Below are 16,398 nucleotides of genomic sequence, written 5' to 3'. Positions count from 1 at the left end.
ACCAAGTACATCGAGAATAGTCATCAATGAAAGTGACAAAATACTGAAATCCTAAAGTAGACGCGGTCCGACAAGGACCCCAAACATCAGTGTGGACAAGCTCAAAAGGAGACTTTGCCCGATTATTCAAACGCTTTGGGAACGAGACACGAGTATGTTTCCCAAGCTGACATGACTCACACGGAAGCGACGACAAAGTGGAAAAACGAGGAACCATCTTCTGGAACTTGGAGAGACTAGGGTGGCCCAGACGATTGTGAATGAGGAGAGGAGCATCAGTGGAAATGCAAACTGCAGGAGATGAATCTGAGGTGAGGTGATAGAGGCCTTGAGACTCACGTCCTATGCCAATCGTCTTCCCCGTACTCCGGTCCTGCAAGGTCACAAATTTATCAGAAAAGGTAATAGAGCAATTAAGAGTACGAGTGATTTTGCTGATGGAAATAAGATTAAAAGGACATTCAGGAGTATAAAGGACAGAAGTGAGAGGTAGAGAAGGCAGAGGAAGGGCCAAACCAATACCTTTAGCCACAGTTTGAGAACCATTAGCTAAGGTAACAGTAGGTAAATCAGAGGTAGTAGTAATAGAGGAGAAAAGATCCTTATTACCAGATAGGTGATCAGATGCTCCAGAATCTAGAATCCAGGGTCCAAGAGACGATGTGTGGGTAAGGCAAGCAGAGGCATTACCAGGCTGGGCAACAGAGGCAATAGAAGCCTGAGATGTCTGAGATGCAGAGGAGCTCGGAGGCTGAGGCAGCGGAGAATCAGAGGACTGGGCCATATGGGCAGTGCGAGGAGGTCTTCCATGTAACTGATAGCAACGATCACGAGTGTGGCCAAGTTTATTGCAATAGGTGCAATGAGGACGTTGGCCTCTACCTCGGGTACCACTGCGTCCTCCTCGAGAGGTAGTGTGAGAAACTAACACAGAAGAATCTGAAGCGCTAGCAGATGGCAAAGTCTGTGTGGACGAGAGACGGAGGAGGCGAGCAAACACGTCATCCAAGGACGGAACTGATGAACTACCAAGAATCTGATCACGAATAGGCTCAAGATCCGGACGGAGGCCAATAAGAGTAAGGACCATGAAGAACTTGTCAAGCTGCGTTTGTTGAGCCCCAACATCAGGAGTAAGAGGCATCACAGTCAAGAACTGCTCCTTAAGAGAGGCAATCTGACCAATATAAGTAGATAGATCAAGTCCTGTTGGCTGAGATGGACAATAGCAGAAGCCACCTTATAGAGACGCTGGATATCATTCGTGTATAATCCTTTGGCCTGAGTCCAAAATTTAAAACAAGTTTTATAGGCCTGAAGATGAAGAAGAATCCGGGGATCAACCGATTGCCATAATACACTACATAACTGGGCATCTATCTTCCTCCACTGTACGCGGTCAACCTCAGGGATATCTGCCTCCTGGGTAACCAAGTGATCTTCATATCCTTGACCCATAAACCAAAGTTCAACAGAGGCAGACCAGGAGAGATAATTCTCACTGCCAATCAATTTCTCTGAGGTAATCAGAGGAGATCCAGAGAGAACAGAGGTAAAGATCTGATTTTTGGTGGTCATATTCACGTATTTGGATCGAAGAGAGCCCTAAGATGGGTGCAGATTTCGGCGGAGAGAGACAAACAGTGAGACCACGGCTGTGAGAGGTGCAATCAACGGAGAAAAAGGTCGTGACGTGCCTGGAGAGGAAGAGAAGCAATACCCAAGCCTCGGAGATGGAGAGGAAGCCCTGTCAGATGTGGTCGGAATGGCAAGAAAGCCAAAAAAAGAACAAAAGGTGGAGATGCAGGGCTCGGGGGGGGCTGCCGGAGGGCTAGAAGGCCAAGACGCCGCCGGACGAGCCTGGAGATGTGTCGGACGTGGCCGGAAAGTGAGCCACGCGCCGTCACGCGCCGGCGCGTGGGTGACAGTCCGACGGGGAAGATCGGCGCGTGGGGGCGCGTGAGACTCCGGTTGCCGGTGGGGTTTCCACTGGCGTGTAGATCAGCCTCCGGCGGTTCGGAATATGTGGTCGGTGCCCGGAAAAGAGGTCGCCGGAAAAATTCGCCGGAAAGGGTTGCCGGTCGCCGGAAAAATTCGCCGGAAAGGGTTGCCGGCGTGGTGGAGATCCGACGGCGATGAGGTTGTCCGGGGTGGTTCGGGAAGAGAGGGTTCGCCAGAATTGAGTACACGGCTAAACCGAAAAATTAGGTTTTCTCCTTTGGCTCTGATACCATGTTGAGAGAGAGAGAGAGAAAGGAGAAAAACCTTATTTTCATTCATCTAATCTCTACTTACAATTGAGAGATATATATACAAGGCTAGGAGTCCTAACTACCATACATGTGACCTATATTAACAAGGAAAGATAGTATACTATACATACATTATATTCAACAACCTACTTACACTCAACACGTTTCTTCTCAACAGGAAGATCCACAATCTCCCAGGTATTATTTTATTTCAAAACACTCATCTCCTCTTGCATTTTTTTTCCTCCAATTCCCATCCCCTAATGCCTCTTGAACAGTTTTGGGTATGTCAATGGAGTTAAGTTTGGTAACAAATGCTTTATGAAATGTTGAAAGATTATCAAATGAAACAAGTTGGTGAAGGGATGTTGAGTACAATGAATCTTGCTTTTTATAATGACAATAGGTAAATGATCCTATGAGGATCATCTAACACATTGGAGCTACGCTCAAGTTGAGTTCAGTATCTTCTTCTGAGTTTATAATTGGAGCAAGACTCCAAGGTTTGGTAGTAGACTGTGTTCTCTTGTAGTAAACCTTGAGCGGTGTAGCATTTAGAATCTCTCTCCCCTTCCTGTCTTTGGATGATAAAATCAAGAATAACTAATTATGGAACCGCATATTTTGAGTTGGTGGGCTCAAGTGAGTCTTGAGGATGACTTATGGAATGACTTGAAGAGGTTGGGATACGTACATGCTTCATCACAGAGCCTCTTTTAGGCATTTTGCTTCTAGCAGTTAATTAGTGTCTAAGAGAGTACATTTTGTTTCGAGTTAATAATTGGCTATGTAGGTTTGTTAGGTATTTTGGAAACTGCATGGTCAATGGTATTATTAGTAATACCTTTCTTACATTAGTTCTTTTTTATTCAGGTAAATAATGATCCTATCTAAATTGCTTTATTGAAACTCCTAATTAAAATACTGTCAAATGGTGTCATCTCTTATCAGATATTTATCAACACAGAGTTGTATGCACGTGTATCTGTTGCTGTTCTGTTCTGCAAGCTTGCTGACTTGGCCGACATGGTGGGACCGATAAATGAAAATGATGATTGCCATGCTGCCATTGAATCTGGAAAATTGTTTCTGCTAGAGCTTCTTGATTCTGTGGTAATTGTGAATGTCATTTAAGTATTGGAGATCTTACCCATGCTCTAAAAGATATTTGCTGACTAATAAAATGATATGAGCTGAAATTTACATCATACACATTTTTATGATATATTACTAGTAGATTCATCTTGCCAAATGTGATTCTGTGGTATCTGAATTGCATTTTACCTTTCTGTCTCTAATGTCATAATCCATATTTCTTGCCATTTGACCTAAAAGTACTCTTTGGGAAGATGTTTCTGCTTTGCATATTTAGAATTGTGTTTCATTCCAAAATTTAATTTGTCTTTTCAATATATATATATATTGTTATGTTCTTGAAACACATTGCAGGCTACATGTTTTACATAAGAGAAAATGAAGTAAACCATTTTGTTAGATTATTGTGATAATACTTTATTACTATATGATACATGTGGGAGCCCATAGAGTAAAGTTTTTCTTCTTTAGATGAAATAAAGAGCTCCCTACAAAACTACAATTAGTGCTTGCTTTGGGAAATTGAAATAGATGTAGTGAAGAGTTTGTGAGTTGCACACATTCTCATGAAATCATCTAGTGGAAAAACTAATTAGTTTATATTTGTCATGCCCATCCCATTCTTGGTTCATATATACTGGCTCATGCTGTTTCTCTTTATTAACAAATGTCATATTTTATTATTATGTATGATAGTAGTGATTGCATTGCTCATTGATGCAGGTAAATGACACAGATCTCTCAAAGGAGTTGTATAAAAAGTACAGCAGGGTGAGTGTTGCTGAAAGAACTGATTTTCATTCATTATTCTAAGTCATGTACTTAACTGCTGAAAGTACACAATAGTTCTCCTAACTTGGACGAAGGAAACCAAAATATCCTTTTAATAAAAAGGAAAATATATTATTCTCGTAATCTAACCGAAAAACATTATTGGAAAGCCTAAAGGGAAAAGGAGGATTACTGTGGACAACTTGAATCTCAATTATCTTAATGACTAAGAAGAATATAATATTTTAATGAAGAGGTCTAACTAATTTAGGAATCTACCTTTACACAAAATCAGGAATTAGTTTCTAGAAATAAAGACTCACCAACCACCATGCTAGCGACTTATGAAAGAAAGAAAAAAAATACAACTATACAAAAATTTACAATTCCAGTTGCATAGGGATTTAATCCTTTAACAAATCCATAGTGATTTGTCAGCACTCCCCCTCAAGTTGGTGAGTAGATGTCCATTCCCAGCTTGCTTGTAATCTGTTGAAATGAGTGACTTGGTAAGCCCTTAGTTAGAATGTCTATATATGGCCCAGTTGTTGAGACATATGGAGTAGAAATTAGACCACTGTCTAGCTTGTCTTTGATGAAGTGTCCTTCTACATCCACATGCTTAGTGCAACCATGTTGTATCAGATTAAGAGCAATGTTGATTGCAGATTTGTTGTTGTTATATTATAGTTTCATAGTTCCTGCTCACTTGACTTCCAAATCTTCAAGAACTATTTTCAGCCAAATCAACATCCATGTATGCTTCTAAACTTAGCTTTTCATTCCCTTTGAAAAGAACACCTTTCCTATGGGTAGACTTCAGATATTGCAAGATTCTGTCTATATTCTAAAATCTAAATCATGTGATGGTTGCTAATTATATACCATATTTATCCTACTTTGACAGAGGGATAACAAAATATCTCTTAATAAGAAGGAAAGAAAATATTATCCTAACCTAAAAGAAAAATATGATCAAAAAGCCTAAAGGGAAAAGGAGAATCACCAAAATAAATAAATAAAAGGAAGAAGATAATGTCATCCTACCAAAAATAATAGAGATGAAATATGAAGAAAAAAAGTTTCTAGTTTCAACAAATATCATTATTCAAGTTGGTAAATAATTATTTGTGCTGGAGTTATTTCAACTTAGGAAATTATTTGAAATATTATAGGGACAAAAAATGTGCGCTAGTGTAGCCCAATTGGTTAGGGCGAATGTTGGGAGGTGTGGTCCTTATACGAGGCACATGGTCCCATGTTTGAATTTTGATAGTGATGATACCTTGATTTACTTGGTGCAGGTTGTTGCGGGTGTGGTTAGCACCCCGAGGTTTGGGTTCCCATGGAGAGTCCTAAGGGCTTGGCCATGGAAGGCTCTTCGGTTATCAAAATACACACACACACACACATAGGGACAAAAAGGAATATGAAAATGAGATTATTTCATAATTTTAGAAACTCTTTTTCCTCTTCTCTTGTTTTTTTTTTTTTTTTTTTAAAGTTGGATGGAGTCCTCTTCATCCTTTTGTGTGTGTTCAAAATTCTAGCTATCTTTTGTTTCTTTGATTCTTGTTGTATATACAATATGTTAATGTGTGCTTTTATTATCAACAGATCCATAGGCACAAAATTCGTGCTTGGCAAATGATTTGTGTTTTGTCAAGATTCATTCACCAAGATATAGTTCAGAGAGTTTCATGTTTCTTGCACATTTCCCTCTATGTGAGTAAACGTTGCTTTATAAAATATGCAATCTCCTTCCTAACTTTAGTTTGTTTCTCATTCAATTTGCAATTTATTACTGAATATTGGGCCTTAATGGTGGAAGATAAATTGCAATGGTTTTTCATTTTTCTTTTTCCAATAGGCAAATTGCAATATTTTTTATCTGCATTATTCTAGGCATTTGTTGTTTGAACACCATCTTTTGGTTGAAATTTATGAGCTTTATTGGATCATTTTTCTCTAAGTTTTTCCAATTAGGTGCATCTTTGTGTCATTCAATTTAGTGATGTTTGCAATATTATTTTATTTATTTTTTTCTCTTTGTTAAAGAGGTAGGAATGCTTTTAATTTTACTTGGTTTGGATATAGCATTTGTTAAGGCCATTAGCCTTGGTTAATTGAATTGATAGACATTGTTGACCTTTTACCCAAACCATTTAAGGTTTTGGGTTAACTAGTAGTTTAACTTGGTATTATAACATTGGCTTTTAGGAGGTCTTGAGCTCAAATCTTGCTGCTTGTTTTATTCCCTATTTAGCCACTTGAATAAAATTTGGCATGCTTTTCTCATGCCAGCTTTCTTCACAAATATTATAGCATATAATTTCTGTTGTGTTGTCCAAGCTATGTTTCTGTGCATCTGATTGATATGGTTTATTTAATCCTTCATGGGGAATAACCGAATAAGTTGGATCCTTCAATATGAGTAACTCATCTCTTGCAATAGTGAATGATTATTATCGTGTATTAATGTCTTAGTTCTGCTCATTTGAGAAACTTATTCTTTGGGGCACATGTGATGCATGAACAGGCAAATTAGAAGTGGGCTCGAGTGACATTTTTATTTTTTTGGGTTAATTGAAGTATGGAAATATTTTATGTAATATGTTTGTTTTTCAAAGAAGAAAATGGGATTGTGAAAATCCAGTCTGTCAGTTCACTTATAGATGACATAATTCAAGATTGACCAACAAATAAATAAATTGATTTATATTTTTCTGATTCAATAACTGGTGTCAGTTTAGGATGTATTTCACTCTGTTTCCCTTCTTTTGCTTTCTTTTTCTACTTGCTCTTCTGCATTGAAATTGCATGGGTTGAGAGGATGTGATAAACTTAAGGGATGAAATTTTGCAGAAGTCAAACACCTAGTTTAAAGAGTGCTAAGTCAAAAGTTTCTCTTTCATGGAAGGACATATACCTTGCATGAAGTGGGCAGTATGTAATAAAAACAGAAAGAAAGATGGAAATTGGATACAAGTAAAATAGGTTAAAGTGTAGCGGGTACTATTCCAAAGAGATACTGGGCTTTATAGTTATTCTAGAAGCCATTTTATTTTATTACACTGTTTTATTTGATGAAACTAGTAGAAGAAGGAAACAAAATATCCTTTATAGTGGAGTCATCTACAAAGGTTCTAAAGCCTAGGAGGTAAGGCATCCGTGAGCAATGAGTGATAGAGGTGGAAAGTATGAGAGAGTTTGGTGCAATCTCGAGAGAGAAGCGGAGGTTGGAGGATGTGAGTGACAAGCAAGGTTGGATTGGGCTCCAGTTAATGCTTCACCAACCTGAGCTCAATTTGAATCCTTACATGACACATACATATTATCATTATTTATATTATATCATATGGATACTTGTATAGATGTAAAAAGTTAATGTTTTTTGTTAAGCACCAGAAAATTTGGAATTGTAAGAAATTAACTTTCTACATGTGACAGTCTTAGTATGGCAGACTTATGTTATCTTCAATTTTATCACATTTTATTCCACCATCACAATCATTTTCGATTCTTGCAGTTTATTCACCTATTAATATTGTTCTCATTAACATGTGCATTTGAAGAATTTAAAAACTTTGATTATTGTATTCCTTGCAGAGAAACAACTTGCCTTCTGTTCGTCAATACTTAGAAACATTTGCAATTCATATATACTTGAAGTTTCCGTCACTGGTAAGGAATTTTTAAGGATTTCCTGAGAGAAATCCAGACAGATGTTTTATGGTTATTCTGTTGAAAGAATGTTCCTAACTTAGCTGCATGGCTCTTTTAAATCTCTCTGTCCCACCCTCCCTGTGCATTTGCATGTGTTGCAATTCATATATACTTGAAGTTTCCATTGCTAGGGAACATTTTGATGATGTCCTGGGAGAATTCAAACAGATGTTTCATGGTTATTCTGTTGAGAGAAGGTTCATAATTTAGCTGGAGGGCTTTTTTATATCTCTCTTATTCTCCTTCCTCCCTCCCTTTGTGTGTTGTGATTACTTCACAATCACTGTCTTGTAAATCATGGATGTAAGAGAGAGAGATGGATTTTCTTTGGTATATCAAAAGGAATTTACATATATTTCTTTGTATGTACTCAATTACCCGGTAATTATGTGTATTATATAGATTATCCTTGAGGCCAAAAAGAATTTTTTTGAACTAGACACTTTTGGAATCCAAATGAGGGGAGCCTTCAAATTTTAAAGGATTAATAGGTGTTAGACAACCAATTTTCCTAAAAGATTAAACTTGTAGGATTTGGGCCCACAATGTATATCATGCACTCTAAGACCCTTCTTCATGTGCAACCCCATACCCGCATGTGAAAAGACACGTAGGCCCATAGGCAAACAATCACAATCAACATCTTTTGGGCTTACTTAATAAATTAGGGATATAAATATGTTGTAGTGAGGTTTGAACACATGACCTCCTACCAAATGAGGCTTTGATATTTATGTTAGACAACCAATTTTCCTAAAAGTTGTAACTTGTAGGATTTGAGCCCATAATGTATATCATGTATTCTAACAATAGCGGGTGTGTTGGAAAAATACAAGCCCATAGGCACCTAATGTGGGGGTTTTTGAGGCCCATTGGGATTATGATCTAGGGGCTTATTTAAGGGATTATAGCCCTTTCCTTACTCTCATAAGTGAGCCCTTAGAGCATTTTTGTTGTATTTTCGCCATGGACTCGTAGTGAGAGATCTAAAGAGTGGTTTTCATTGGTGGGGTTGCCCATGGTGAGATTGGAGCTTTAAAGGAGATTGTTGCCCTTCACTCGCAGGAGGCAGGTTTGTTAGGCATAGAGGAGCTTTTTCTGGCTACAATAGTGAGATTCTCAGGAAAGTCCAAACCTTTGTACTTTCTCTAGGGGCCAAGGCTCTTTTTTTTCTTCTATTGAGGGCTTCGATCTTTGACTTTGGATGGAAGGATAGAGCTTAGAAAGGATTAAAAAGGAAGTCATAAAGGGTTTCGAGGTGATGAAGGGGGGCTGTTGAGGATGATTCTTTGAGATGGGAGCTTCATGGTGTTCCAAGAAAATGTTTTAGGTCGCTTAAGGGCCTAATTGACAAGGAGATGGTAAGGTGAGCTAGTTTTATCATATTAAGATTTAATGATGATCTTCCTTACTAAGTTTTGGAAGGTTAATTATGGCCCTTTTAAGGTAGATGGAGAGTAACGGGGGAATTAAGTTTGATGACAAATTTAAGAAGAAGTCTAGATTGTGATTAAGAAAGGAGAGAGTTTGGAAATTTGACTGCTCAATGAACGACAACTTTTAATTAAGGTAGATAAGGAGGAGTGAGAAGGTTGGATGGGAATTAGCTTTAGTTGGTCATTGAAGTTTATAATTTTTTTCATGAAATGTTTTGAGGGGCTAGAGACAGAGAGAAATGTGATGTTATTAAATGTTTGATTAGATTGCAAAAAGTAGACTTGATTTGCCTTCAAGAAACTATGGTGTAGGATCATTTCACAATGGAAGAAGTATTTTTAGGTTTGAACAGGTTGAGTGGGGATAAAAGTTTTAGACTAGATGATTTCACCTTGGCTTTATGGCACAAGACCAAGGTGTAGGAGCATTTCACAACGAAAGAAGCATTTTTGGGTTTGAACAGGTTGAGTGGGGATAATGCTCCCACTCCTAGACTAGATGATTTTATATTATCATGAATGAAGTGATAAACTTCTTTAAGGACTTTTATGATAGGACTTTTTTCAAGAAAAACATAAATGCTTCTTTTTATCTTAGCATTTAAGAAAGGTAGTGTGGAAGATTTAAAGGACAAAACTCATTGGTTTAGTATGGGGCTTGTATAACCTATTAGCAAAGATTTTTGCTGATAATATCAAGAAAATGATAGACAGAGTGATTTTCAATTCTCAAAATGTCTTTTTGTGGAGGGTAGACAAATTTGGATTTGGTGCTTATTACAAATGAGATGATAGATTCAAGGTTGAAGAGCTCTAGTAGGGTAGTAGTTTGTAAGGTAGACATCGAGAAGGCATGTAACCATGTTAATTGGGGCTTCCTTTAGGGTTTGTAAGTTGTTGAATGGTGCTCCAATTGATTTCTTTTATAGTTCAAAGGGGCTAAGGTAGGGGGATTCTATTATTTGTTTTGGTGCTAAAGTGGTAATGATGTCCTATTTGTTGTCTGTAGATGGCACTCATTTTTTGTGATGCATGGAGCATTAATGTATTTGAGTTGGACTCTCATTTGGTTTGAGACAATTTTTGGGTTGAAAATTAATATGAAGAAGAGTTAATTCTAGTAGGAGGGGTCACTAATACGGAGAATGTGATTTCTTTGTAGGGTTCTAGGGTGGGTGAGCTTTCCATTGCTTACTTGGATCTTCTGCTAGGAGCCTCCTATAAGTCATTGATGGTTTGGGATGTGGTAGAGGAACGATGAAGGCTTACTTTTGTGGAAACAATGATATTTATCGAACTGTGAAAGGCTTTAAAACACACTGTCTACCTTGCCATTTTATTTTTATGTCCCTATTTGCCATTCCAAAAGAGGCGAGCTTGAAATTTGAGAAGATTCAAAGAAACCTTCTTTGTGGTGGTTGGGGCAAGAGTTGAAAGGTGGGAGAGAGGAGGGGTGGTGAAGTTCTTGAGGAAGAGCCTCATGAGGTGAGATGGTCAATTGCTTGCATGGACAAGAAGAAAAGAGCGTTTGACATTAGACACTTATCTGTCCATAACAAGGCTTTTCTTGGAAAATGGTTTTGAAGGTTTGTCTATAAAAGGGAGCCCCCCATGGACGTGGGTTATAGTGGGGAAGTTTGGGGAAGTCAAAGCCTTATTTTCTTTTATGGAGTTGGAGTTTGGTAGGAAATATCCTACAAAAGTGATTTAGAATTCATTATCCTCAACAAAGGTGGTTTTTTTTTGTTTATTTTGTGATTATTATTTACACGGGAAGCAGTTTGGGGGACAATTTTGACCTTGGTTCAGTTAGAAAAGAGGGGTTGAAATTTGGAAACTCATTGTTCTCTCTACAAGGGTGAAGAAGAATTGGTTGATCACATCCTTCATTGCACAAAAACAAGGATCTTTTGACATTTGTTATTATCTCTTTTCAAAGTGGAGTGGGTGCTGCTTGCCTTAGTAAGAGAGACTCTTTTAAGGTGACATGTGAATTTATAGGGAAAAAGCATAGGAAGGTGTGGAGGATTATCCTTTATGCATATTTTGGACTGTTCGGAAAATGAGAATTCATATATTGTTTGAAAATGCCAATCATTCACTCAAGCCAATAATATATCATTCGTGAGTATTCTTTGGTTTTGCTCATGTCTTTTCTAGTTTTGAATGATTAGCTAGGTTGAAGTAAATGGAGGGAAGTTATTTATTTTTTTCTTTGATAGAATATTTTAGGTTTATTATGAATCTAATTATATAATTTATAAATCATATATGAAATTGTTTTATCATGTTTGTTATAGGACTATAAAGAGAAACTGGCTTATGGTGACTATGTTGCCCATGTAACATCTGTATCTGTGAAAGTGGTGATAAACCTTGTGGCTTGCCTATTCCAATACCTATAGTGGTTAGTGGTGTTAGATTCAAATTGCATGAACGCGGAAAAGAAAATTACTTCATGCTTCCCATGGATCACAATATTTAAAAATTATAGAAGCTTTGTTGAGACATTTTAATCACTAAGGATCTTCCTCTTGATGCTATTCTTTCATATTCAAGGTTGTGTGAGCAATCTCCTTGACCAAAGACTGGGAAGAGATGGTGAGAGAGGGCAGGTGCTCCTCGGCTTTTCTTTTTCTAGTGTTTTCTCCATAGAGCACAATATTGCTTTATGTAGACCTTAGGGTAAAGTATAATGACCAAAATACCGTTAATGACCTAGCCTTAGTCATGATTCTCATGGTACACCCAAAACCATATGGTGTACTACAATTTCCTAATTGCTCAATTAATTAATTGCATACTTAATTAAATAGCTCGAGTGGGAACCCTAGAAAACTAGCTCCCATAGAATAATTTTACAAAAATTAAGTAATCTTCACTTAATTAAAGAACATTAATTACACTTTAGTATTCTATAAAAATTATGACAAAGAAATCAACCAATAAATGCTTTGTTCACAACCAACCATTTTTTCTCTCTCCCCATAATCTTGCTGTTCTTTGTATATTACCATGTACTTTGGTGCTTGCTTTTTGGGGCTCCTTTAATAATATTTATCTTTTGCCTATCCAAAAATAAAAAAATAAAAAAAAATCTAGATTTAATTGAGTTTCTCACTCTTTTACTTACATTGGTAGATACATGCACATACTGTCAATTCTAACACATTCATTACAAAATGTTCAATGAGAATGTAAGGCTAACAAAGGGACAGATAAATGGTGAAAAGGCATTGTGGTACCAAGAATTCAAGGATTTTTAATTTTCATCATTTTATGCTCTCCTGCTCTTTGTTATTTTATCGATTACAAGAATGAAATTTTTTTATTATTTCTTATTTACTGCTTATATCACAGGTTGTGGACCAGTTAGTTCCTATATTACAAGATTATGATATGAGGCCTCAGGTAAATGTTATGTTGATGTGATTTGTCTCTGCGTCTCTCTCTCTCTCTCTCTGTTTGACTTTTAATGGTTTCTTCTACATGATACACTAATTTTGTTTGAAAATGGCACTTATGATGCCGACATATTGAAACTCAGGCCTTAGTTGCAAGAATTTTATAATTGATGATGCTTATTGGGTGGGTGCGTATGTGTATCAAGTAGTGGGAACTTGTATATTAGATGAGTTCTATTGTTCAAACATTTGGAAACAAATGCAGTTGGACTTTTCATACTGAGAAATTTGTGAAGTCCATAGTTCTCTTGTATATAGCAAGAAAAGAACGGCAATTTAACTGTGAAATTTATCGTAAACCAGTTCAAATGTGTATCATATGAATCTAAAAACCAGTTCAAATGTGTATCATATGTATTTATCACAGACCATAGTTCTCTTATATGTACCAAGAAAACAAAGGCAATTTTATGCATTGATTGCAGGCACTCTCTTCATATGTATTTATAGCAGCAAATGTCATCCTGCATGCACCTGAAGCGGTTCGGTTTAGGCACTTGGATGAACTACTTCCTCCTATAATTCCATTATTAACTTCACATCACCACAGTTTACGTGGATTTACCCAGGTGAAGATCTTTTGAACTGGTGAATGTTATGTTCTTCCTCCCTTCTCTTATAGTGACTGTTGCATTTGAAATCATTACCTGAGTATTACATTTTTCTGGTTTCTTTTTGCAGTTACTAGTATATCAAATTTTTTGCAAATTGTTTCCCGTGGATTCTGGTGTATCTGAAATCTTGTCCTTAGAGAAAAGATGCTTCAAGGATCTGAAATTGTACTTGGAGAAGAACACTGACTGTATTCGGTATGCTATTTATTTGCTTTTTCAGAGTCCTTTTATTTGTTTACTTATGTTTCTGAAGATTTGGTTTCTTCCAAGATATTTTTTTAGATACTTGTTATAGTATGTTAGTGGGAGCACATTATAATTACTTGTTCAACTTTGGTACTTGATATCATTTTGTATATTCTAAATTGTCTATTAAATAGTGACATGTAGATTTGATGTTGCCCTTATTGGTGTGTCTTATGGTTTATCCTTCACTTAATTGGCATGTTTGCTTCATTTCTAAGTGTTGAAAGAGAGAGAGAAAGGAGAAAAACCTTATTTTCATTCATATATTTTTACTTACAATTGAGAGATATATATATATACAAGGCTAGGAGTCCTAACTACCATACATATGACCTATATTAATAAGGAAAGATAGTATACTATACATACATTATATTCAACACTCCCCCTCAAGCTGGAGCATATACGTCATATGCACCAAGCTTGTTACAAATATATTTAATCCTAGGACCTCTGAGAGATTTAGTGAAGATGTCTGCTAGTTGATCATTTGAATTGACAAAACTTGTAGCAACACATCCTGATGCGATCTTCTCTCTAATGAAATGACAGTCAACTTCAATATGCTTGGTCCTTTCATGAAAGACTGGATTGGATGCAATATGTAATGCGGCCTGGTTATCACAGATGAGTTTCATCTGTTCATCCTTTCCAAATCGCAACTCCTGAAGAAGATGTCTCAACCATATGAGTTCACATGTTGCCAAAGCCATAGCTCGATACTCGGCTTCAGCGCTAGATCTGGCCACTACATCTTGTTTCTTACTCTTCCAAGATATTAGATTACCTCCAATAAAAACACAGTACCCTGAAGTGGAACGTCTATCTGTGGGTGAGCCAGCCCAATCTGCATCTGTGTAACCAACAACTTGAGTATGACCTCTGTTCTCGTACAATACACCTTGGCCTGGTGTACTTTTGATATATCGAAGAATACGGATTACGGCATCCCAATGGCTATCACATGGTGACTGTAGGAATTGACTAACAACACTCACAGGAAAAGAAATGTCTGGACGAGTAATGGTGAGATAGTTCAATTTACCTACGAGTCGTCGATATCTCCCGGGGTCTCCTAAAGGCTCCCCCTGTCCTGGTACAAGTTTGACATTCGGATCCATAGGTGTGTCTACCGGTTTACAGTCTAACATACCGGTTTCTTCCAGGATGTCTAAAGCATACTTCCTTTGGGAAAGGACCACACCAGAACTAGATTGAGCTATCTCAATTCCCAAGAAATACTTGAGTTTCCCCAAGTCTTTGGTCTGAAAGTGGGTAAAAAGATGTTGCTTTAGTTTCTGTATACCATCCTGATCACTGCCTGTAATGACGATGTCGTCCACATAAACAACCAGATAAATACACTGCCCCAAGGAGTTATGATGATAAAAAACTGAATGGTCTGCTGTACTGCGAAGCATGCCAAACTCTTGAACAACAGAACTAAAACGGCTAAACCATGCTCGAGGAGATTGTTTCAAGCCATATAGAGAACGGCGTAACCTGCACACTAAACCAGACTCCCCCTGAGCAACAAAACCAGGAGGTTGCTCCATATAAACTTCCTCGGCAAGATCACCATGAAGGAAGGCATTTTTAATATCCAACTGATAAAGAGGCCAAGAACACATAGCAGCCATGGAGAGAAGCAAGCGGACAGAAGCAATCTTGGCAACAGGGGAGAATGTGTCACCATAATCAGAACCATAAACTTGAGTATAGCCTTTAGCAACTAAGCGGGCCTTAAGGCGATCAACCTGACCATCAGGACCAACCTTAACTGCATAGACCCAACGACAACCAACTGTAGATTTACCAGGGGGTAAAACAACAAGATCCCAAGTGCCATTAGAGTGCAGAGCAGCCATTTCATCCACCATTGCCTGTCGCCAGCCTGGATGGGAAAGAGCTTCATGGGTGCTCTTGGGAAGAGAAACAGAGGATATAGCAGAAACAAAAGCAGAATAGGGTGAAGATAATCGATGATAACTCAAAAAATTGTAAATAGGATGAGGATTACGAGTAGAGCGAGTACCTTTCCGAACAGCAATGGGTAAGTCATTAGGAGAAGGCAGAGCCGGGGCAGGTGAAGCCGAAGGGATAGGAAGTGAGTCAGCAGGTGCCTCAGGAAAAGGGAGAGGAGCAACGACACGAGGACGACGATGATAAACCTGAAGTGGTCGAGGGGGCATAGCTTCAGGTGGGGAGACAATGGGAATGGGCAAGACTTCAGAAACAGGAAGAGACTCAGAAGTGGTGGAAAAGAAGGGTGAGTCCTCAAAAAAGGTGACATCAGCGGAGATAAAGTACCGATGAGTCTCAAGGGAATAACAACGATAACCCTTCTGAAGTCTGGAATATCCCAAGAAGAGGCACTTCATGGCTTTGGCGGAAAGCTTGTCCTGTCCAGGAGTGAGAATATGAACAAAGCAAGTACAACCAAAGACACGAGGAGGAAGGAAATAAAGTGGTTGGTCAGGGAAAAGAAGGGAGTGAGGAATCTGATCATGTAAGACAGAGGAGGGCATACGATTAATCAAATAACAAGCGGTAAGAACAGCGTCCCCCCAAAAGCGAAAAGGAACGTGACTATGGAGGAGGAGAGTACGAGCTGTCTCAACAAGATGTCGATTCTTGCGTTCAGCTACCCCATTTTGTTGAGGAGTATGAGCACAAGAAGACTGATGAAGAATCCCATGATGAGACATAAACGAAGTAAATTGGGCTGAAAAATATTCCCTGGCATTGTCACTGCGTAACACACGAATAGAAATATTGAACTGGGTTTGGATTT

General features: G+C 38.0%; 1 protein-coding gene across 6 annotated transcripts in view; it reads left to right on the top strand.

The window, feature by feature from the left end:
- Positions 1 to 16,398, top strand: part of LOC100855390 (uncharacterized) — a 120,871-nt gene that overhangs the window by 74,553 nt on the left and 29,920 nt on the right. For 5 of the 6 annotated variants that reach the window (XM_059734021.1, XM_059734027.1, XM_059734024.1 and 2 more), the window contains 7 exons: positions 3,204 to 3,365; positions 4,071 to 4,118; positions 5,736 to 5,843; positions 7,728 to 7,802; positions 12,641 to 12,691; positions 13,170 to 13,313; positions 13,426 to 13,553. In XM_059734021.1, the coding sequence (XP_059590004.1) occupies positions 3,204 to 3,365; positions 4,071 to 4,118; positions 5,736 to 5,843; positions 7,728 to 7,802; positions 12,641 to 12,691; positions 13,170 to 13,313; positions 13,426 to 13,553 (716 nt within the window). The remainder of the gene's footprint in view (positions 1 to 3,203; positions 3,366 to 4,070; positions 4,119 to 5,735; positions 5,844 to 7,727; positions 7,803 to 12,640; positions 12,692 to 13,169; positions 13,314 to 13,425; positions 13,554 to 16,398) is intronic. The other variant, XM_059734023.1, reaches the window with a different exon arrangement.

Source organism: Vitis vinifera, chromosome 2 (genome assembly GCF_030704535.1).
Source record: "Vitis vinifera cultivar Pinot Noir 40024 chromosome 2, ASM3070453v1".
In the NCBI taxonomy this organism is placed as follows: domain Eukaryota; kingdom Viridiplantae; phylum Streptophyta; class Magnoliopsida; order Vitales; family Vitaceae; genus Vitis; species Vitis vinifera.
This window is presented reverse-complemented; position numbering and strand designations above follow the sequence as displayed.